The sequence below is a fragment of the Lissotriton vulgaris genome, chromosome 1_1, assembly GCF_964263255.1.
Source record: "Lissotriton vulgaris chromosome 1_1, aLisVul1.2, whole genome shotgun sequence".
Taxonomy (NCBI): Eukaryota; Metazoa; Chordata; class Amphibia; order Caudata; family Salamandridae; genus Lissotriton; species Lissotriton vulgaris.
The window spans coordinates 852,612,160-852,634,558 of record NC_141685.1 but is presented as its reverse complement, the minus strand read 5'-3'; the positions used below and the strand labels follow the sequence as shown (position 1 = coordinate 852,634,558).

Below are 22,399 nucleotides of genomic sequence, written 5' to 3'. Positions count from 1 at the left end.
ATGAAATATAAAATGGTCATTCATTATCATTTTAGTTTCCATCCTCCCGTCCTCAACGGACCGTTAGGACTGGGGCGGGCCGCTGCTGAATGACCGCAGCAGGGAGGGGGGTGGTCTGATTGGGCACTTTTCAAAGTGCGCATGTCCCTTTGGCCAGCCGTCTTCTGATGGCCAGCCACACATGTGCACTGGAGAGGCGAGCGAGGCTGCTCCCTCCAAATCAGGGTGCTCCTCTCACAGCATGAAAGCAACCACAGGATTGGTGCCCACACTACATCCAGTTCTTGAGATCAGTTCCAGAGCGGAGGACGTTGGATGTCGATTCAGGTAAGTCTTTTTAATAATATTTTTGAGTGTGCACCCACCCAGCCTCCACTGTTCATGGGGTGAAGTTGCGTTGTGCATGACCACTCCACGGCCCCTCTGCACAGGGGGATTGGATGTTGGGTGGAATACACAACATAAAAGTATAGACGGCAAGATGTCAAAAACAGGGCTTCAAGCATAAGAAAGAATTTTGCTCTCATTGTCCATTTGATATCGCTTCAAATCCCCGTGTATACAGTGAAAACATGCAATGGCAAGAAAATTGTTTTTTTATAGAATAATTCGGTGTCAAGCAAAATGTCAGACACGATTCCTATTTCACGTAAAAGGTTCAACTGGAGTTAAAGAACAAATACGGCATTCCTAAGTGATGCCACATTCCATTTCTAAAGGAACTGATGTTCATGTTTACATTTTTTCCGTATCTGTTGCTAAACTCTTTCAATAAATTTCCTCAGCAAACACATGGTTCTTTCCAGTACTCTTCATTATTTGGGAAATCACTTCATTTTCAAACCAGTTCCCATATCTGTGTGCGAGGCGCAGGCCCTGGGGTCTTTCTTTCAAAGGACGAAAATCCAGAGATTCTCTTCCACGTGCAGATCAAAGCCAGGCAATTAAGCCCCATCAAAGGCTGTGCGCCAGCCCCCCCTCGCCCCATCTCCACACCCTCTGTCTGGGGTGACATCCTGGGCTGCCCATAATTATGCAACCGAAAACCCAGCAGAGCTCCCAAACCCACATATATAAACACACACACACACGTCCACTCATGTTTGCTAACCAAGGCCCTCCAAAACTTCCCATGTCCCCGGCCCATAGCCACATACCAGGAACAGACTGCCCTACAGGCAGTGCACCTCAGACTCATAGGCATGGGCATAGGCACTGGAATTATGCCATTCTGCGGCTGTGGCTTTTTCCCCGCATAATTATGCATTTGTCACATAATCCATCATCTGCTGCATAATCTGCATATTTTAACAAAAAAACTTTTGTTTCTAGCTCAAACCGGTTAAAAGTTACAAACAACATGGCGAGGTGTTCACGCAGAGTGGAAGGTCCTTCGCAAAGGTTAACTGGTCATCTTTCAGGTGCTTATTTCTGCATTTGTTATTAAACTTGCACTAATGATGTGACCCTGTACAGCCAGCTCGCCCCAGACTCCAATACGTATCTCCAGGGTGATCATAGGCTGCCATATTCACAGCAAAAGGCCAAGTACCTGCAGTGCACCACTGGACCTTAGGCACTTCCTTCAGTGAATGTCAACTCTTCCTTCTCTCACATCAGAAGGTCCAGTACAAACAGGGCACCCCTGACCACTAATACGTCTCTGCAATAGGATGAGAGGCTGGTGTTATTCCCATGTCATGCACAGGCTCAGCACAGTTGGTGCTTTCCAGTCCCATGGTGAGTCTCTGTCATGTGATTGAGACTCACCATGGGATGCGCCAGTTATTGTAAATCTGCCCCGATGTGCTTGGCCTTTAAATGGCGCCACTCTGCATATTAGCAGGGATGTGCCAGTTCAGATGAGACATTCAAAAATACCCTTGCGCCACCACCGATACATCGCATTTACAATGCGATGCGCCGTGGCGCAAGGATAGACAGATGAATGTTGCATCTTGTGTCGTAAGCGCAGTGTATTGCAGCAGTTGTGTCAAAAGCGCAAGGCAACTCCAGCAATGCTCGAGGGCTCGTCACTCCTTATGCCTGCTTCAAGCAGGAGTAAGGTTTTGACGCAGCGGGGTCATAAAAGAGTCCCAGTGAAATCTTGTAGATTTCACTGCGTCACTTTTACGAGGCTTCCTTGCGACAGAACGCCCACCCTGCATACATTATACCTGACGCAGGTATGATGTAGCGCAGGGCTTTACAACTAGGGAGATGCATCACGTTGTAAATATGTTGCATAGTGGCACATTGTTTACGATGCCGCTGGGTCACGGCAGTGACGCAACGGTCTCATAAAGATGTTGCAAGGGGCTTGTAAATCTGCCCCAATGAGTGCACTCTAGCCCCTAAGCTCTGGTTTAGTGAGTCTCATCATTGAGATCACAGACAGTATTTATACACCGTGTACAGGCCCAACATATTCTACCACTGAGGGAGTCTCTGCACCAAAATCATGGGTCGTCCTTGTTCACAGTGCAAACACCCAGCAGAGTACACTCCGGTACTTACTAACCATCCAAATTTACAAAACAGGCTACAGCTTTTCCAACAGGCCTACCGCCCATCGATTTGATAGTGACATCCTATCGTATGAGCAGGCCTGGAGGTAGGCTAACCTACACAGTGCTCAAGGGCAATGTAAAGTTTAAAACAAGCAAGCTCAAGGTAGAATAGTTTGGCCTAAGCAGCCAATCACGGTTACGCAGGCTAGGGCCCAGCCAACAAGATGGAATGGGTGCAAGACTGGTTATCACGCGGAGCCACTAGCGTGCGTTGCACACGCTTGTTGAGCTGTTTATGCTAAGAGCCCACCAGCGGAGTGCCCTAACCAATAGCCAGGAATACTGAGTTTACTGGTATAGTTTGATAACTCTTGCATTTACTTTATCTATCTGTGACGCCTCTCTGTGGTGTCAGTCACTGCTGTAGCGCATGATGGCGCAGCTGTGTTCACTACTGCCTGCGACTTTCACAAAATCAAATGCAAGCCTTTTTGAATATACATTTTCTTGTTCACAGTTGATGGTTTCCAGAACAGAAAGATTGGAAGTAATTTGTGTGTCATTCCAAGCTCTTTGGTTGTAAAAGACCTATTGTGGGCTTGCCAAGAACTGTTGTGGGTCTGGAGCCCGCACATTGCTTACCAGTGGTTAGCTTTACTGTTGCCCTTATCTACTTGCTTGTTCTTCAGTGGCTTTCCTTGTCCCATCTTGTGATTGTGCCATTCCTGGGGCACAGCCTCTTTACCATCCTTTTGCTTGGCTGATTTGTATCGACCCACAGGTCATTTCTAAGGACCTCCTTTTTAGGTCTCGCCCTGGCGAAAGCGCGCAAAAGCGGGCAAAAGCGCGCTCTCGTCGCGAGAACTATAGCTGTCGGCTCAGCCAACAACAAGTGGACACAAGAGCTGGCCACGCGCGCAGCATTGTCAATGGCAGAGGCAGATTCAGACGCGCGCCTTCGGATTGGGTCGCGCGCGTGAGCTTGTAACGTAGACAGCTCAAGACGCGCGGCTGGTAAGTTTCAGTTTCGCTACTCAAGTGCATGTTGAAAACAGTTGTTTTTTCAATATATACAGCAGACTTTATAACTCGTGCATTGCCACCGTGTGCCAGACGATGTCGGCTCTCATCACACACCGTCACCATTTATTTTATTTAATGCGATTTTATATAGCGCGAACATTACCAGAAGGTGTCAGATCGCTTTACAAAAGAGCCAGGTGCTTTACATAACGACTTAGAATTACATGAACCAGTGACACGGAGTCCGCCATACTGGGCACAGTTGGGCATGTTGGAAAACTTTGTCAGCCCCAGAAAAGGTTTGCTTTTCTTTGTTTAAAAAATAGTCCTTCAAGGAACGGGAACAGAGCTGATGTAGCTTCCGGCGCCATCTAGTGGTATTAATCATATGAGCTGCTTCGCAATTATTATATACAGCCTGTTTGCTTTAGAATATCTAAATAAATGTTGCAGCATGAGCAGCGGGGCCTAGCAAATTACCCACTCTTGTGATGGGCATAAGCAGGAAGAGCAGAACCATAGAGTCTTGGATAGAGACTACAGGGGTTGCAGGTCCTAGTGCGCACACAGAAGGGGTCATGTAAAGAGCTCCAATACCTTCCGGTTGAGTTTGCGCTTTATAAAACCGCCAAAAAAACAAAAAAAAATTCAATGCAACCGGTCTTGCATTTTTATGCCTGGTGGCCTCATTCTCACAATCCCATATGTCCCCTTTCCGTTTTGTATCAATTGGTGGTTTTGACAGTACTTCCTCGGTTTGTTTTTTGCACCCTCCTTTCAGAAAGGTCCTTCGCCAAATGGTTTCACTTTTTTTGGTGCTAAACTCAGAGATCGAACTTCTTAAAATTATGTAGGGCCTGCATAAGGAGGATGTGTGCTTATTTCCCTGAGCTCCTGCTACATTTGCAAGCACGTTTTGACCTAGACCCTGGCGATCCTTTCAGGATCAGGACATGTAGCTCCAAGGACCCTTTATGTGAGCTTAGTGTCCTGGTCTGACCTGGACAGACACATGTTTTCATATGTGCAACTATAAAATGACCCATGTAAATGGAAACACACACAATGACTGGCTCTTGCTCGACTGTACTGTTGAGTATAACCGCTCTGCTCCCCGTCTGTCACGTACAGGGTCTGCAGTCTTGGTTCATACCTGGCAGTCTCTTTCCATTACTGCTGATTCATTTCTGCTGATCCATTTCTGCTGATCCAGGCTCGACAACCTATCCACTCTAATTATTATGTATCACCACCAGCACAACATGTCTTAAGTGCGCCTGGAAGAACTATGAAGGCTACACACCAGCCTACCAATGAAGCTTTTCAGTGGTATCCCGCCCACTGGAGAACTCCAAAGAGTCCTGATCCCCTCGAATGAGTGCTGGTGGGGCCAGCCAGCCCCACCAGCGCAAGGTAACTACTATGCTCTTGAATATAAACCTCACATCTTCCTTCCCCTCACTGCTGCCACACCTTAGCAGTGACCTAAGCATCTCCCCTGGGGTTGGCACAGTGATCCAAAGAGCCTTCTTCCCCCTTGGATAACTGAGAAGGTCCATCCTTAAAAGAGCTCCACGATGCAGCAGCGGAGAGCATTTTCAATGTCAAATGTAATCATGCAAATGTCTTTGGCAACAGCCCCTAGGATTACCCTCTGACCAGCGAGCTTCTACTACAGGCACGCTTTGACTCCTGGTGCTGTACGCATCTCTGTGCCTCCCTATGCCCTCCAGTGTCCACCCTTACACCCCTGTGTCCTCACCTCTATGTGCAAGAATCTGCCCCTCCTGCTGCACCTCTTAGCCACGTTTGTGTGCACTCCTCTCTGCCTCCCGCTCTATGCACCTCTGCGCCTTCCTATGCATTCCTCTGTGCACCTGTACACTCCCTGTCTCTTTCGTGCTGTGCGCATCCATGTGCCTCCCCATCCCTGCTTGCACCTCTCAGCTTCTCTTGTGTGCATCCCTCTGCCTCCCCGTGCCCCGCGTTTATGCGTACCTCTGCGCTTCCATTGTTTCATTTGTGCACGTCCCTGCTTCCTTGTGTGTGCACACCTCTATCCCTTCTCTCTTTGTGCATGCTTCTGTCATAAGAACGGACGTGGTACAGGTAGGGTTTTTTAAATTTATTTATTACTTTTCACTTTTATATAGCGCAAACTTTACCCGCAGGTATCAGAGCGCTTTAAATCAGCATGCTTATAACAAGCAAGACTAGCACTCTATATTACTGCCAACTTAGCTTAGCATAAGCAACAGCTAACCACTCACAAACAATGTTTATATACCAATTGCAAATTAAAAAAAAAATGTAATGCAAAGCATTGTCATTTACAATGCCAGTAACTCAAACTTCAATGCTGCGAGACCTATTGCATTGCAAATGCTTGTTTCTTTTTGGTTAAGCACTCCATGAGAGTGTATGTATTACAGCTCTCTTCCGTGTGTCCTTTTCCACCCTCTATATCCACCAGCGCTCCCTGTTGCTCTTTCCCTCGTGTGCTTCCTTAGCACCAGTGGGGATCTCTCCCTCCTGTGCTCATACTCCCCTTCTCCTTCCCGCAAAACACCCCACTCTGTGTTGCTCTCTCTCTCGTGTGCTGCTCGCGCAAACATGCTGCTCTCTCCAATTTTTGCTTCTCCCCTAAATACCACCGTACCCTTGCTCATTATATTACTCTCTCCCCCATGGTCTTCGCCCACACTGTTCTCTGCTGGTGTGTTCCTTGAGTGGTTTGCTGCCCCTGCCCCACCCTCTATGTTGCTCTTTCCCTCATGTGGTTCCCCATCCCTTGCGTTCCATGTTTCTCTCTCTTTCGTGTCCTTCTTCCTCTGCAAATTTTTCACTCCTTTGTGTGCTTCAACCCCTAAAAACATCCTGCCACAAACTCTATGTTACTCTCTTCCTCATGAGCTTATCAACTCCCTGAAAATACCCCGGCTTCGTGTGGCTCACGCCCATATGTGCTTCCCTTGGCCTTGCACTCCCTGTTGCTCTCTTCCTGATGTGCTTCTTCTGCCCCTGTGAGCTATGCTGCTCTCTCCATCGTGAGGTTTCTCCCCCACAACACCCACTAAACAGTACTGGGAAAGCTAATAGGTCCAAAAGGAAAGACCTATTGGCTTTGCAAATGCTTGTTAAACATATTGTTATCACAGTGAGGTACAGTTTTAGTGCAGAGTGGTGCCACCTTCAACTTATAAGGTGATGAAGTGATGCACTTCCTATGTCCCTTGCTGTAACACAACAGTGTTTCATGCAACAAAACAGCACACAAGAGGAAGTTTAAGTTTTGATATTTTTGCACAGAAACATTAAAGTGCAATCGGTTAAAAAATTGCAGGCAATGGTTAGTTTGTAAAAAAAAAAAAAAAAAGTGCAGGAGCTATGGCAGCTTGCACCAGCACATTTCTCTTGCTAGCGCCGCCTAAAACAAAACCAACCACCATGAAAGTGGGGGGAGGATGTGACGTAATGGCCAGAGCTGCTGACTTCAAAGCTGGGAACGAGGTTTGAGTCTCGGCGTAGGCTCAACATCCTGTGATATTGGGCAAATCACTTCATCTCCCCGTGACTACTATAAATGAATGTGTTCTTAACTGGTGCTCATGAAAAGTGCCTGTGCTGAGCACCAGAAGCCACCGGCTCAAATTAAGCACTCATTGCAGGATATCAAAAATAAATAAATAGAAAGGAGAGAAGGTCATAGTTAGTGACAATCTCAAAGGCGGGCTGGTGAAGGCACAAAGGAGGAAAGGATGAGCAGGGTCTTATGGAAGGGAGCGAAGAATGATGGGGCAGGATTGGGGAAATCAGAGGTGGAAGGGTGGGAAGGCTGAATGAAGCAAGAGGAATTGGGGTGGTGGAGAGAAAGGTCATAGTGGGGAGAGGAAGAAAAGGTGGGTGGGGGACATGAAGAAGAGGGAGGGCGACTGGGAGAGCTCAAACGCAAGTGGGAGAAGGGGCAGTGGAGATTTCTAACTAAAGAAAGGATCATTGGGGGAGGAAGAGTAGGTGACAGGATAGTGAGAGGAGAGTCATAAGCAGGGGACAAGGGCAAGAGGGTGTGTGGTAAATTTGGCACTTTGAGTAAAGGGCATTACAAAGGGGTGTGGTTGAATTGGCCACCCTGATGAAAGGTTTTATACATACAGCTTTCGAAGGGGCTTAGACTGTCAAGCACCAGGAAGGGTTGCAGATCATCACTGAGGACACTGATGAGTGAAATAAGCTTGCCCTACTGATACAGAGCGCCCAGACTCCAAAACAGGCCCAGAACCCCCTGTATTCTTGCCAGAGTGGCTGCACCATGTTCCGGGACTTGAGGTAGGACAGGTCCCTCTTGGGTAATATAATAGGTATGATATCATTTCTGGACACACCTATTAGGCTAATTAGTAACTTTGAAACCTGAAAAATCTTATTGGCCACATAATGTTGTCATGGGCGCACTCCTTACCTACTGAATTTCTATAGTGAGACGGCTGGCTGTCGACATAGACACAAACCGAGTCTCTGTGATATTGCATGCTGCCCTTACACACCATGCACTACAATGTGGTCCACTCCTTACCCTCAAAGAGGGCCTATGGTGTGATCCCGGGCTGCAATTACACACCATAAAAAGAAAACATGGCTCAGTTCCTCATTGAATGTCTCTGCACTGATATCTCATACTCGCACTTCATTCTCGAAGCAGGGATGGGGTATCTGCTGGCTGTGGGCCTCAGTACAGGGTGACATAGACTTCCCTAATACTCACACATCGTCCACAAAGCAGGGGTATGGCATCTGCTGGATGTAAAGTCCGAGCGGCTGGTCATTGTGGGTTTGACTTTTGATAATCCCTTGGTCAATGATATCTTGCAGGTACGCGAAGCCACCCCAGATGTACCGCAGATCTTCCACCGGGTCAGCCCTGGGGCCAGGATCCCAGTACCTGGAGGAGCAAGAGAACAAGTGAACTGACATGGATGAGAATAAGCATCTCTCAAAGCTGCATTCCACAGCACACTCAGAAAGAGGGAAAAGCCTCTCAGGATTGCTTTTGTGCAGGAAGGTGTTCCTACCTACAACACAAGCCACACAAGGGTGCCTGCGTTGGCGCTAAGCCGCCAAAACAGCACCAGCGCAAAGGAAGAGGACAGGGATGCACTGTATTAAATAAATACAGCGCATTCCTGCCCTTTCCCTGTGACGCAGGGCAGCGCAACAAGTCTTCTACGTTACCCTGTGCCACAATGCTCATATGCCACATAGTGTTTTGCACGACTTTGCATCAACGGGGCACTACTTGGGTGTAAACTGGGCAGATCACTGCAAGCACCCATAGCTTTTAATGCAAAGGCTGATCTCCTCAGATAGCCAGACCGGGCTTTGCATCAAAAATAACACATTCTTCAAGCAGACACTAACAATGAGGAATGTTTTTATTTCTCCAAACATCTCACATATAATATGTATGAATCCTGCACAACACACATGCACGGTGTGAAATGTTTAAGAAGTTGCCAAGCCATAGGATTTTGTACTTCCAGTTCATGTCCCTTTCTACACAACATGAAACACCTCTTTGCCATAGTTCAAAGATTGTGTGTGGTGCTAGGCAGCTTGCTTGTGCACCAGCACTGAGGTAGTAAGCAGCAGCAGGACATTTTCAATAAAAAATGACTCTCTACAGCTTTTTCCTCCTCAAGAAACAGCGCAGCAACTTTGGTTGCGCTAAAAACCAGCTCTGCTATGTTACAGACACCCCAATTTGCCAGGTGTGAGCAGCTCTTCCAGTTCTGCATTGCATTCTGGTCCTAGTAGTTTTGCCTTTTTAAAGAGGCAATGTTTATTTCATAGCTGTCCAGACATGGTTTACGATGGACGGATCCATTCCAGATTTTCAGGATATCCATGTGGCATAGATTACTCACATTAAGGACCTATTAAGGACCTATTTGTGAGAGGGCTGTTAAATTCTGTCCCCTGGCTAAATTCTGATCCGTCAGGAATTTGGCGCAGAGCTGACCAAATTCCTCACGTAATTCCTCATTTTCCAGAGGAAGTCTCAGGTTACAAGGTATTTACTGCAGCCAGTAAATATCACACCTGAGGTACAGGTATTTAACTGGTGGGATGAAACACGTCATCCATCTCCTTCCGAGCACTTGCAATAGGGTCTAATAGGAATTAATATACAGCAAGGAGATTTTCAGAAAATATGCATTGGGTTTGGCCCTCACGAAGGACACCCCTAGTCTATTAATATATATTTGTATTTAATTAAGACTAAGAACATTTCTATCAGACACGAACACATGTGCTGCATTAAATTATCGACTGTTTGGGTTGGAAATATTTACAGGGAAGATCCATCAGTGGTGGTTGGTATACTTGAGCAGTGATGGTTACGCCACAATTCATTTACATATACTGCATGTAATACATACTTAGATGTTCCTTACATGGATAGAATACAGTATCATGTAAACACCGTGCGCATAAGGGTGATTTTTTGGGGTGTTTTTTCAGCACAAACCTCTCCTTTGAAGGTTTGTGTCTGAAAACCAAAAACTTTTGCTGAGGTAGGCGAAAACAAGGCACCCACTCAGCAGACCCCTCTTCCTTCTATGCAACCCCTCGCTGGTGGATGTACAGATCCACGCAGGAACAAGGGATCACACTTTATTGTTGCGGGTCCTTCACCAGGGGGGCAGAGGCCATGGCCTACATCAGGCATGTCCTCCGCTGACCTGACGGGCAAGCATGTCCGCACCAAGGTCTACATTTCTCTATACGTTCCAGAGGGTTATCTTCTCAACCACAAATCGGGGTTCAAGACTTAAATACCAACCTGTCTTTGATTTTGTTGGTTTTCTCCACAACATCGATATCCATGCGGATCTTGTACTTCACGTGTGGCGGCAGCTTGTTTGTCCAAGGGTACATGTCGAGGAAGACCAGCCCGGCCCAAAACTTGTTATCCTCCAGCAGATAGAGCGCTTCGTGGGCCAAATGGGACTCATCGGCAAGGCCTTCAAATTTATCCAGGGTCAGACACTGTGGATGAGGAGAACAGAGTGAGAGACCGAGGTGGAAGGAAGCCATGAGCAGGGCAAGCACATCAGAAGAGTGTAAGAAGCAATGTTTTTAAAGCGTAATCCAGTCAAAATGGAATTCGTATTTACAAAAACACAGCTATGCAAAAGGAACAGTTGCCCTTGGCCACAAACGCCAATACCTTCCTTCTTACCTCCAACCCACCAATCGGTTGGCACTATAAAAAACGCGGATCCTGGTGAAGTCCAATCTCACAGCCAATGCATTAATAAAATATCAAACTGATTTCGGAAATGCGGTATATTTAGATCTTCATCAGAAGAGAGTTTAACTCCTTTAGTGGAATCACAATTCAGCAGCCAGGACGCTTTTAGACCCTTTTTATGAGTGGCCCAGTGCTTGGGGCAATATCTTTCAGAGCAGACAAAATTCGACTCCATTGGGTCTAAGTTGATCAGTTGCGATACATAACTCCCAATTGTGAATATGCTCCCAAAAATAAGGAATAAAATGCAGATTTGATGCATTAAGCAGAATGTCCCAATAACTACTGGAAATTTTTCATCCAATAAATTCCGACAGGTTTGTCCTGCTGAAATTTATCAGAGAAAAACTTCTGGAGTGTGGTGTTAGCTGCCAAACTCCTCCCAATTGTGATATGTTAGGTAACAGGAATTACCATACATATACCAATTACCCGGGTCACTTGTAATAAGGGCCTAGGTGTGACGAATTAAGAACATATTTTATATCATTTACAGCCGCTTCACTGGATGCCAATCCATAGAAGGATCGTGTCTAAAACCTCTTGCAACATGCACATCATTTTTTCTGTTCATGCTCTTGAAAATGTATTACACATTTGCCTATACACCTTCAAAGATCTGCCTCCCTTCTTTTGTTTGTTATGCGAAATTAAAATACAAGAACCTTTCACTTGAAAGAGTTACTATTTAGGACAAGATTACAACATGATTTCTTAAGGTGACTTCAAGTCCTTAAGGTTGTCTAGGTTAGATGAAGAATACCAAAAGATTATTTTTGAGTATGTGTTGGCGTTTTATCAAAAATAATAATAGTAATAATGAGTAGGAAAAAAGGTGGACTGTAGAATCAAGAAAACAACACCACAACACTACCAACAGTGTTATTGCTATTTAGCACTTGTATGTGTTTTGCCGGTCGACGTTATCTCAAATAGGACAAAGGGTTTTTTCTAAAAAACTTCAAAACTTACATATTTTGCAGCCACCTCCGAGATACTTCAGCTACAGAAAATCTAAGAACCGCATGGCAAATCTAAACAAAACAAGCCTAGTTGACTGCACAATCACAAAAAAGCTCTAGCTCAGTGGCAGCCACCATAAACAAAGAGTGGTCGGGTGGACGAAGGAAACGCAGGAGGGCTCATGTAGGAGGGGTCACACGGGGGGTGGGTAGAAATGCGGGGGACAGATTTACAAGCTCCTTGCAACACTTTTGCGCTACAGTTGCGTGACGCAACAGCGGCGTAAAAAATGCGGCAAATTTATAACGTGACGCATTTAGGGAGATGCGTCATGTTGTAAAGCCCTGCGTGACATTATACCTGCGTCAGTTATAATGTATGCAGGGTAGGCGTTACCACGCAGGAAGGCCTCATAAGAGTGACACAGTGAAATCTACAAGCTTTCACTGCGTGGCTTTTAGGACGCCACTGCGCCAAAACCTTACGCCTGCTTGAAGCAGGCATAAGGAGTGATGCAGTGTATTGGGAATAGGCAGCAACACGCATTGCTGGAGTTGCGTCATGCTTGCGACATGACTCCAGCAATGCGTGACTTTTCCGCCAACAGATGCTACAGAATTTCAGACGCATCTGTCAATCCTTGCGCCATAGTTCGCCCTATGGTAAATACGGCACATCTATGGTGGCGCAAGGCTTTTTCACGCAGGCGCAGGGAAACTGGCACATCTATCGAGATGCGTCAGTTGCTTGTAAATCTGCCCCAATGTAAACAAGCCGTGGTCGTCTCCAGCGTCACGCTGCCTCTCTTCCTGCCTGATCCCAGCAGCCCCTGGGGCAGACTCCCATCTAATCACCGTGCTGCAGATCAGCACAGGGATTGGCCTAGGAGGGCTAGAAAGACGCTCTGCTCAGGCCAGGGGGTCTGTGGAGTTTCTCCAGCCCGGCTGCTCAATGCAACTGGGCTGGAGAAAACCTAAGTGCACATGTGTGTTTTGGTCGGCCTGAGACAGCCGGTCAAACACGCAAGAGCACTTAGGCAGTGGAATGAATGCAGCATCCCTCCTCCCCCATCCCATGCCTCGGCCCGGCCCCTCCCTTCAGCGCTGGCTCAGAGCCGGCAAATGCAAAATAAAACGATGTAGGAACATAGTTTTATTTTTCATTTAATGGCTCTGAGCCAGGCAATGGGGTGTCGCTCCTCCGCCATTGCGGAGGAGCCACCACTTCTCTGGCTGTACCCTGAAGGACAGTCATGGGAAGTAGTGTGTGACGAAAATCAAGGTGACCTGTTTTTGAGCTTAGATAGAGGAGGTAGAGAAAAGTTTATTTTTTCATAAAAAATCAATTTGGGCATCCTGGATGCTATTATAGAATTCAGATGGTGGCCACTGGCACTCATTTTAGGGATATGGACTTATTTTTCATCATCAGACTTTGAACCAGAGTAAGATAGAGAGGCAGAAAAGGGGAAAAAGAAGAAAGATCGGAAAAGCGTGACAAAGGGGAAACAAGGAATGAAAAAGAACCTGCAGGAGTGTGAAAGATGGAAAATGCAGGGTGATGGAAGAAAGAGGTATGAGGTGGAATCAAGACATAAAAACTTGGAATTTTGTCAATCCTGGAATTCAGAGGTGTTGGCAGTGGGCTCCCAAAAAAACTCTGCCCCACCTGCACTTTTTTAAACAAATAAAGCACTGTGTTATGCAGGGCCAGCTGCAAATCGGATTGACCAAGTCAGCGCCCTGGACAGCAAGAAAATTTGGTGTTCGTTGTGAGGGCGGGAGGCCAATGAGATGTACCTTCAGGAGGTGTGAGGAATATGGAAAGAGGGCAGGGGGTTGATGGGGTGCTAACAGTTAAGCTGATGAGCTGCTGTTTGCATAACATCAAGTTAGACAGCTCCCTTCTGCGCCACTCGTAATATTGGTGCGCTGAGCCTCGGCCCAGCTCGTCCATGTTCAAGGCCGGCCCTGGTGTTATGTGGCATGAGACACTGATTTAACAGGTACATCTTCTTTAGCTTATGTGATTGAAGATAACAATCTTTAAAGCCAAATGTATAAAGACAATACTGCCCTACATTCCTGTGTGTACGGAAGACACCCTACTGTTTATGGGCTGCTGAATGTGGACGCCACCTACAATTCTAAATATGAACGGGCAGATTTACGAGTTCTGGCGTATCTCTGCAAATCAGCAGGGATGCACCAGAAAAGATGCGACAAGCAATTCCCTCCCTGTGCCAACACGAATTCGTCGCATTTACAGTGCGGTGCACCGTGGCGCAAGGATAGGGCGATGCATGTCGCATCATGTGGCGTAAGGGCGGCGCATTGCTGGATTCATGCCACAAGCGCGACGAGGCTCTAGCAATGCTCAGGGGCTACCTATGCCTAACATGCTGCGTCACTCCTTACGCCTGCTTCAAGCAGGCGCAGGGTTTTGCCGTAGCATGGACGTAAAAGTGACTCAGTGAAATCGTATGGATTTCGCTGCGTCACTTTTACGAGGCGTTCCTGCGACGGAACACCCACCCGGCACCGGAACGCCCACATGAAACCTAACGCAGGTTTCATGTGGCGCAGGGCTTTACAATGTGACGCATCTGCCTAGATGCGTCACGTTGTAAATAAGGAGCAACGTGGCTCATGGTTTTCGCCGCCGCTGCGTCAGAGAAGTGATGCAGCGGCGGCGTAAATGTGGCGCATGGGGCTTGTAAATCTGCCCCCTAGGGCCTTATTTCTGAGGCCCTACCAGCACTTTTGCGCCCCGGGAACATCACTTTTTTAACATTCCGGTGGCGGAATGTGCCACGCATATTTATAAGGCCACGTGAAGCCACTTTACTTTGCTTTTTATTGCCTTATAAATATGTGCTCCTTTCACGCAGAAAACTGTGTGAAAGTGGCATTCAATGGGTGGTTCTGTGGATGTTCCCACACAACACTCATGGAACCTGACACATTCCCAGCTTTACGAGCAATTGTAAACCTGGGAATGCGTCAGAACCTAACGCCACACTAGGGGTGGCATTAGGGAGGTGCAATGAAGAGAAATGAAAGCAATTCTCCTTGTGCAGAATGCAGCACACATAGAAAAAGGAAAGTGCCTGAATGGATTGATTTTGTCAGTAAGGTGTCCCTTCCTGCAAAAAACCAATCAGCCCCGCAATGCAGACACCCTTGCACCATGGTGCAAAGGTCCCTGCGTTGGCGTACGGCAGCCCATTGTGCTCTGATGCAGGGGAAAGAGACAGGAATGCACAGTATCACATAGATAAAGCACATTCCTGCCCTTTCCTTTTGCCATAGGGCAGCGCAGCAGAGAGACCTGCGGGTGTTGCCCTATGGCAAAAGCCCATAAATAAGGCCTGAAGTGACCATGCATGTCAATTAGGAGAAGCTAGGGGGGCAAAGAAAGTGGTTATGATCTTAAATATTGGTCTGCAGGTGTCAGAATAACTTTTTCCAGGAAACTTGGAAATTGCTGTAGAGTTTAATGGGTCAGTAAGGTCAAGGGGTGCTCTAGGCCCTATCTGTTTGTGTAAAAATACACAAAGGGGACTTTGGCTCCTCCCAGAGGAGAATCTTTCTCTCACCTCATGCTACTGGCTGTTTAGACTAGCATTCCACCTTCAACTGAGTGCTTGAATTGCAAAACATGGAGGACTATTTTGCATAAAAAGCATACAGTGAATCTTCACACATTCAATTATTTGTCTTATACATGCGTGAGGTCTGCTTTTAATGTGGTAACATATGCAAACACAGGTATGCATACATGCTATTTGCATGAGTTCACAACATTACAGTTAGACTGTTAGGCTTTGTCAGTTCTTGTTTTCAGTTAAACCTGCATTTCTAATGTTTTTAATCACTTGAGATAGTACTTGTTGATACATGAGTCAGAGGTAGCCTTATATATGTATATGGCAGGACGATGAATGTTCAATGCTGAGCCTGTGCTTTTACTGCAGCCTATAAATTCCAAGCCACTGGTTTTATCGCATTCACCAGACCCGTCATGACACTTAAGGCAACTGAATTTTTAATTCCAGTTTTTATAGAGTGTATTATACTATAGGGCGTAACTTCACTGGAGCAGTTTGGGGTGTGACACCACCCAAATAAATGCATTCTTGGCTTGGTAGTTGGGTCTGCTATGCATGTGTCGATTTTGCTGCCAAGAACTGAAGACAAAACAGTGGCCTCTGATGTAAAACAGGCGAGTTAGAGACATAGATATACATCTGGTGGCTGAATATCAAAATGTGAAAGCAGATAACCTTGAATCAATAAATACCAGCCTTCCTCCCTGTCTACACTCTTTGATGGCAGGCAAACATTTTATTTCACAGAGTCTCATCTTTCTTTATTGCGACATATGAGAACACTTTCAAATACTTGAGTTGATGTACAAGCACCTCCTGCATTTGTGTTTTTGGGCGTTTTTTATAAATATTTTTATTAGAAAAGGTGATCACATAATCCTCCCCACAATAAAATCCTCCATAAAATCTACCTGATCCACCCCCTTTGTCCCTCCTCAGGCCTTTCTTAGGACATGGCCCGTCCATATAGTGTCTTAGAAGTAAAAGAAAGGAACATCCACCCTCATTCAAAACAATCTCTCCCCTCCAGTCCCCTCTTCCCCCAATGTCACTGCCATCGCCTTACAATCATTGTATCTGTTTATCACTTTCCCTCCTAGGAGAGAACTCAGCCCAGCTGGCCCTCCCCAACCCATTAGGTGGAAGCTTTCCCTATTCCATTCCATTCTATAACATTGTCCACATTTCCATCTCCTATGCTTTACAAGCCCACTCTCCCCAGTTTCTTCGGTAAGTACTATACCTATCCATTTTAGCAAGCCAGGCTTCCCATTGGCTAAGTTTCTTTATTTTTGTCTCCCAATTTCTAGAAACTGAGCCCTACCGGGACTTCCATAAGGTAGTTATTAATGACCGTCTATAAAAATAAGATTCGCGGCTTTCGTGGTCTACCAGACCTAAAAGAGCCACTTTTGGTGAGAGATAGATGTTTTCTTGAATGGCCTGGCTCAATTTGCTGAATAGCCTTAACCAGAAAAGTTTAAGGGAGCTGCAGTACCAAAACCTATGGAGCCGGTCTCCCTCAGAATTACATCTTGGGCACCTCTCTCCATTTGAGGGATACATTTTATTCAGACCACATGGCTATAGAAACAACATCCACCTGTTAAAAAAAGCTTTACACTGGAATTCCACTGGTATACTAAAAATAGTAAGTCTGCTCCTGTATAAGCACTCTCCAAATGGGTGCAAATGCAATGTTTTTTTTTTTTAATTTACCAACATTGGAAAGCTGTGACAGCTTCAGTTTTCCAGTCATGCTACTGGCAATCAAAAACCCAAAGGGGTTTGAGGAATTGTTGCAAAAAGTCTAACCAGTGGCAGTCACCCAGGGTAGCATTGCAACCCATAGTGTTTTGCTCACTGTACCACTCTAGACAGAGATCCACCTAATGCATATCAGTACTGACCCTGTTCCTCTCGGAAACTGTCCATCCTGAACCTTGGACATCTCTCCTCTCTACTCTGGAGTCCACTGCTTTCTAGTAGAGAAATTTGAGCTTTGCAACCCCCAAATCTGAGTGACGAAGCTGTGCCCAGTGGACTATTCTGGCAAAAATGCCTGCTGATATGTCCTGAAGAGAAGGGAGAGGGAGCACTGAGACACTAAACAGCTAAAGCAGATTTGCTAGGGTTTGAGCGCAGTTTTCCTTGTTCCAGATGAAAAAATAGCTGCCAGACCATATTTCCTCTGGTTCCAGGAGAAGGTCATTGTGTTGGCAGGAGGCTTGCACCACCACTAATGCGTCCTGCGAGCTTTAGGTTGCAGACACAGCTCCACTAGCAACAGCCCTAACCTAGCAAGTTGCTGGCAACATGTTTAGTAACTTAATCGTGCCAAAAGAGGAGGGAGAAGGAGGTTCTAAAGATCAGGTCGTACTCCTAAGGATACATGTGAAAAGGAAGCCAATATCTGGGTTCGGGGACCTGTCTTGTGTGAAGGCTACCTAACAAAAGTATGTAGGTGTAGCTTTTAAGAAAGAAAAAATATTCTTTCTTGTTTTCCCCTCACTCATCGCCTCGATGGAAACAATGTTCCTAGTCAGCAATGCCGCGTGGTATTACCTAGCTGCTTGGCGGTCCAAGGGGAAGCAACTAGGTAATACCACGCAGCATTGCTGACTAGGAACATTGTTTACATCGAGGCGATACCGCCCCCCTAAGAGACCATGATGTGCCATTAAGCACCAACAAATGTTCACCATTGAACAATACATCTGCGCGTGTACCGAGTTGGAACAGCGTCATTCACTGTAAATATTCTTTGCACTAATATATTCTTCGAATCCTAAATCTAGGTTTTTTAGGAGTGGCATTATACAGGGCCGGTCCCTGTATGGTCCTGACGAAACGCTAGGGGTAGCGTGAAACATGTTGACCATATACTGAACCTACCCACATCACTGGTTGGTACACAGTATAAACCCCACTTTTAACATACCGGTCTAGGAGCAGAATAAAACATTGAGGCCCACTAGCACGGTATTTTTAACACTCACACACACATCCACTCCACTCTTCTCACACCACACATAGTCCTTCACCTTAACAGTGCTCCTACGTAGTTCGCAAGTCGTAGCACGCCCCTTTTTGTAGAGAACTGGGATGACCCCGATGATGAAGCATGTCACCGTGAGGAAACTCCGGTGAGTGAGGGGAAAACAAGAAAGAACATTTTTTCTTTCTTAAAAGCTACACCTACATACTTTTGTTAGGTAGCCTTCACACAAAACAGGTCCCCGAACCCAGATATTGGCTTCCTTTTCACTAGTAACTTAATCGCTCATTTGTTGGTCACATGCATTGGAATCTGCAGGTTATGAGTTTAAATTCTGGCAAAGAGGTGCATCCTTCCAAGGTCAGTACATAGCATATCACAAAATTGTGTGATAGTAGTGCTTGAAAACCCAAGAACTGTGGTATGAGGTACCACAAAAGAAAAATGTTATTTCTCCAGAGTAGCAGGTATCATCAAAAGAAAATAGGCCATGTCTAAGTAGGCATTCAGGTTGTATCAGTATTTTCATTTGTTGCATTTCTAGCTTCAATATTTTTTAGATTAGAATTGGGAAGTGTGAGTGAATATATTAATTTGTTTCAATGTACGTACAGGTCAGCATTAGGTTAGCATTCGATTGCAGATTTCTTTTTACTTTTTGATCCATTCAGGCTAGAAAGATTTTTTGGAGATAGCATATTTCATAGTAAATGATGGATTATATGGCAATTGCATTACATAGCTAATCCAGGACATTTAATTGGCACACGTTTCCAAAATTCCAGTTACTCAGGTTAGGCGCCTTGGTAAAAAAAATGTCCACTAATAGACGTAAATCTGCTCCCTGGTTTGATGAAGAGCTATGAACCGCTAAATCTGCTTGTAAACACCTAGAAAGGCGCTGGATGAAAGATTTCTCAGTCCAATTGGAAGAGGAATATAAAATCAGCCTCAAGAACTACCATTCGCTCATTAGAAAGGTGAAGACAGACTATTTTAATGAAAGGATTCAAACAGCTGAGAACTCTACCAAAGAGCTGTTTAAGGTCTTTAAAGAAATATCCTCTCTGGCATCCATTGCAGCGCCTATTGTTGGATCTGAGGAATCATGCAATCGAGTTTCCGGGTACTTTGCAGCAAAGGTGGAGAAGATTTACTCCTCCTTTCCTGACTGTGCTCACGATGGCAAGGGAGTGGAGAGGGAACCTGTGGGTGTTTCGGAAATACAGGGTCTCCACAAATTTATCATGCCCCACCAGACACTCTGAAACAGATTGCCATTAGCATTAAATTGGGCTAACCAAGGGTCACGGCTACCCCAAGGGTGCTAGAGGGAGTATTGACACACTTCAGCCTTTTATGAGATATCTTATAGAGTTGTCTTTTTGCTCAAGAGTGGTCCCAAAAATATGGAAGGAGGCAGTGGTGCTCCCTTTACAACAGAAACCTCACATTAGTGCTGACCAACTCAACAATTTGCGCCCCATTTCCCTGCTTCCGTATTTTGCTAGGTTGCGGAGAAGATTGTGAATATACAACTCACAGCACATATTTGTAACAACAACCTTCTCCATTCCTCCCAGTCTGGCTTCCGGGCCTTTCATTCTACTAAATCTACCTTGTTGTACTCAACTGAGACCACTCGGAAGTATGTGGACGAAGGACAGACAGCGGCCTTAATGCTTTTAGACTTAAGTGCCGCTTTCGACACTGTTGCCCATCAAACCCTGCTACAGGACCTAGAGAGAGAGGGTGTAGCAGGTGGAGCACTGAAGTGGATGGAATCCTTTTTATCGGAGCATAGCTTTTAAGTCATGCAGGGTACTCATTACTCCAGGAACATCAAGCTGACTCAGGGGGTGCCTCAGGGCTCTATCCTGAGCCCAACATTGTTCAATCTTTATGTTGCCCCCCCCTGGCTAAAATCTCTGATAAATTTTGGATCAATGCCCTGTCCTATGCTGATGACACCTAGCTGGTGGTCTCTCTGACCCAAGCCCGGGCTGGTGCTGCCTCCAACTTTGTGTCATGCCTACAAGAACTGGCTCTGTGGATGGCAAATAATTGCCGGAAGTTGAATGGCAGCAAGACCGAGGTGTTGGTGATAAGGAAGGCTCCATCAGTATGGTCATCGGCATGGTGGCCCCAGACCTTGGGCCCTACTCCTACACCCTGTGAGCAAGAGAAGAACCTTGGGGTATGGGTGGACAACAAGTTGTCTTTTGATTACCATACCAGGCAGGTGGCAGGCGCCTGTTTTGGCATCTTGAGGGGATTACGCAAAACCCTTGACGCCCTACCCACTGCATCCAGAAAGATCATTGTGCACACTTTGGTGACCTCTCGCCTGGATTATGGCAATCTCCTGAATCTGGGTGCAACTGCCAAATGCATGCAGTGACTGCAGTGCATCCAGAATGCAGCAGCGAGATTGGTTCTCATGCTCCCGAAGAGAGCCTCAGCCACAAGGGCTCTGGCCTCCCTACCGTGGCTTCCTATTAGGGAGAGAGTAAAGTTTAAGGTCATGTGTGTTAGTCACCGGATTTTACAAAGAAAGGGGCCCTTGTATCTGTATAATTGTTTAACTCCCTATGTACCGACTAGACTGCTAAGTTCTAGTGGAAAAGGTAAGGTGCATGTTGCCAAAATCAAGAGAGCCAGGATGGGTGGCCACTCATTTTGTTATCTGGTGGCCCAGCTATGGAACACGCTTCGTCAGGCTCTCCGGCTAGAGTGTTCTGAATCTGTATTTCGGAAAGGTCTGAAGACTCATCTGTTTCCTGCGATATAACTCGCTCTTGTGCTAGGCTCCGGTTTTCGTTGGTTCTTTTAGCTGCTACCATAGCGCGGGGACACACTGGTCCCAGTGTAACCAGGCGCTCTACAAATGTAATTATTATTATTATTATTATTATTATTAGGTAAATGGTGCTGAAGAAAAGTGCGCATTCCTAGAGCTGACTCAGGTAGAAGCCCTCACCTGTGGGAATATATTATATTTGAAAGTATAGAAAACCAAAATTCATAAAACATTTATGTAAGAAAGTGGAATAGTATTTAGGGAAGATGGAACTCCACCACAAGTGATTAAGCCACTAACCTGTTAGGTCCAGTCAAAGGTTTCAGAAATTTAAACATGAGCTCAACCCCTGGCACCTATGGGAGACCATCGATGTCATTTAGGGGTCCCCAGGAGTCACAGTTACAACCCCTGGTATGCCCCTTGTGACTCCTGGCACTGCCTTTGTGATCCCTGGCTTCAGAGGGGTGACTCACATTGCCAGTGTCAAGGCAATCTCCAGAATCCTTGTCTGCTCATTTTTATAACATTAAAAGTGAATAACAGTCTGTCATTCGATTAGATTCTAAAAAAACAAAAAAAAATTCAGTTACATAATTAGCCATAAAAGTACAAATGTACATAAGTAATTCACTATTACTGTAACAAAAAATGTAGGATCTGGAACAGGGCCTTTACTGGTATCTCAGATAAGTAAAATGAAATGCTTTTAAACGTATGTTGTGTGCGTGCATGTGGGTAAGAGAGAGTTTGGGTGAAAGAGCATGTATATGTGTGAGCATATATATTTGTACGTGGGATAGAGTCTGTGTGTGAAAGTGAGTGAGAAAGTATAAGTGAGTCAGAGTAAAAGTGAGCGAGACACTGCGAATGAGTGAGTTAGGTTAAGAACCAGGGAAAATTAATGAGAGCAAATTAGTGCAAATGAGTGAGCAATAGTGAGCGTGAATGAATGAGAGTTGGTGTAAGTGAACGCAAGTGAGCATGAGTGTTAACGTGTTGGAATGCTTGCAAGTCTGCTGTTGACCTGGCATGCTTCTTGGTTGATAGCTGCACCTACAGCAAAACAGTTTGATGCAGGACTCCTTCATGTTGATGGAGCCCTACACGAAACAACAAAGAGCACTGACAGGAGTCGCCGTGACAGTGGTTCCTGCCACGGCATTATAAAGGTAAACAGCCT

General features: G+C 45.8%; 1 protein-coding gene across 1 annotated transcript in view; it reads right to left on the bottom strand.

Moving 5' to 3' along the window:
* ABCA4 (ATP binding cassette subfamily A member 4) overlaps positions 1-22,399 on the bottom strand; it is a 1,055,123-nt gene that overhangs the window by 667,253 nt on the left and 365,471 nt on the right. Inside the window, exons 10-11 of the mRNA XM_086957892.1 lie at positions 10,375-10,580; positions 8,296-8,472 (exon numbers count right to left, since the gene is read on the bottom strand). Of these exons, the coding sequence (XP_086814018.1) occupies positions 8,296-8,472; positions 10,375-10,580 (383 nt within the window). The remainder of the gene's footprint in view (positions 1-8,295; positions 8,473-10,374; positions 10,581-22,399) is intronic.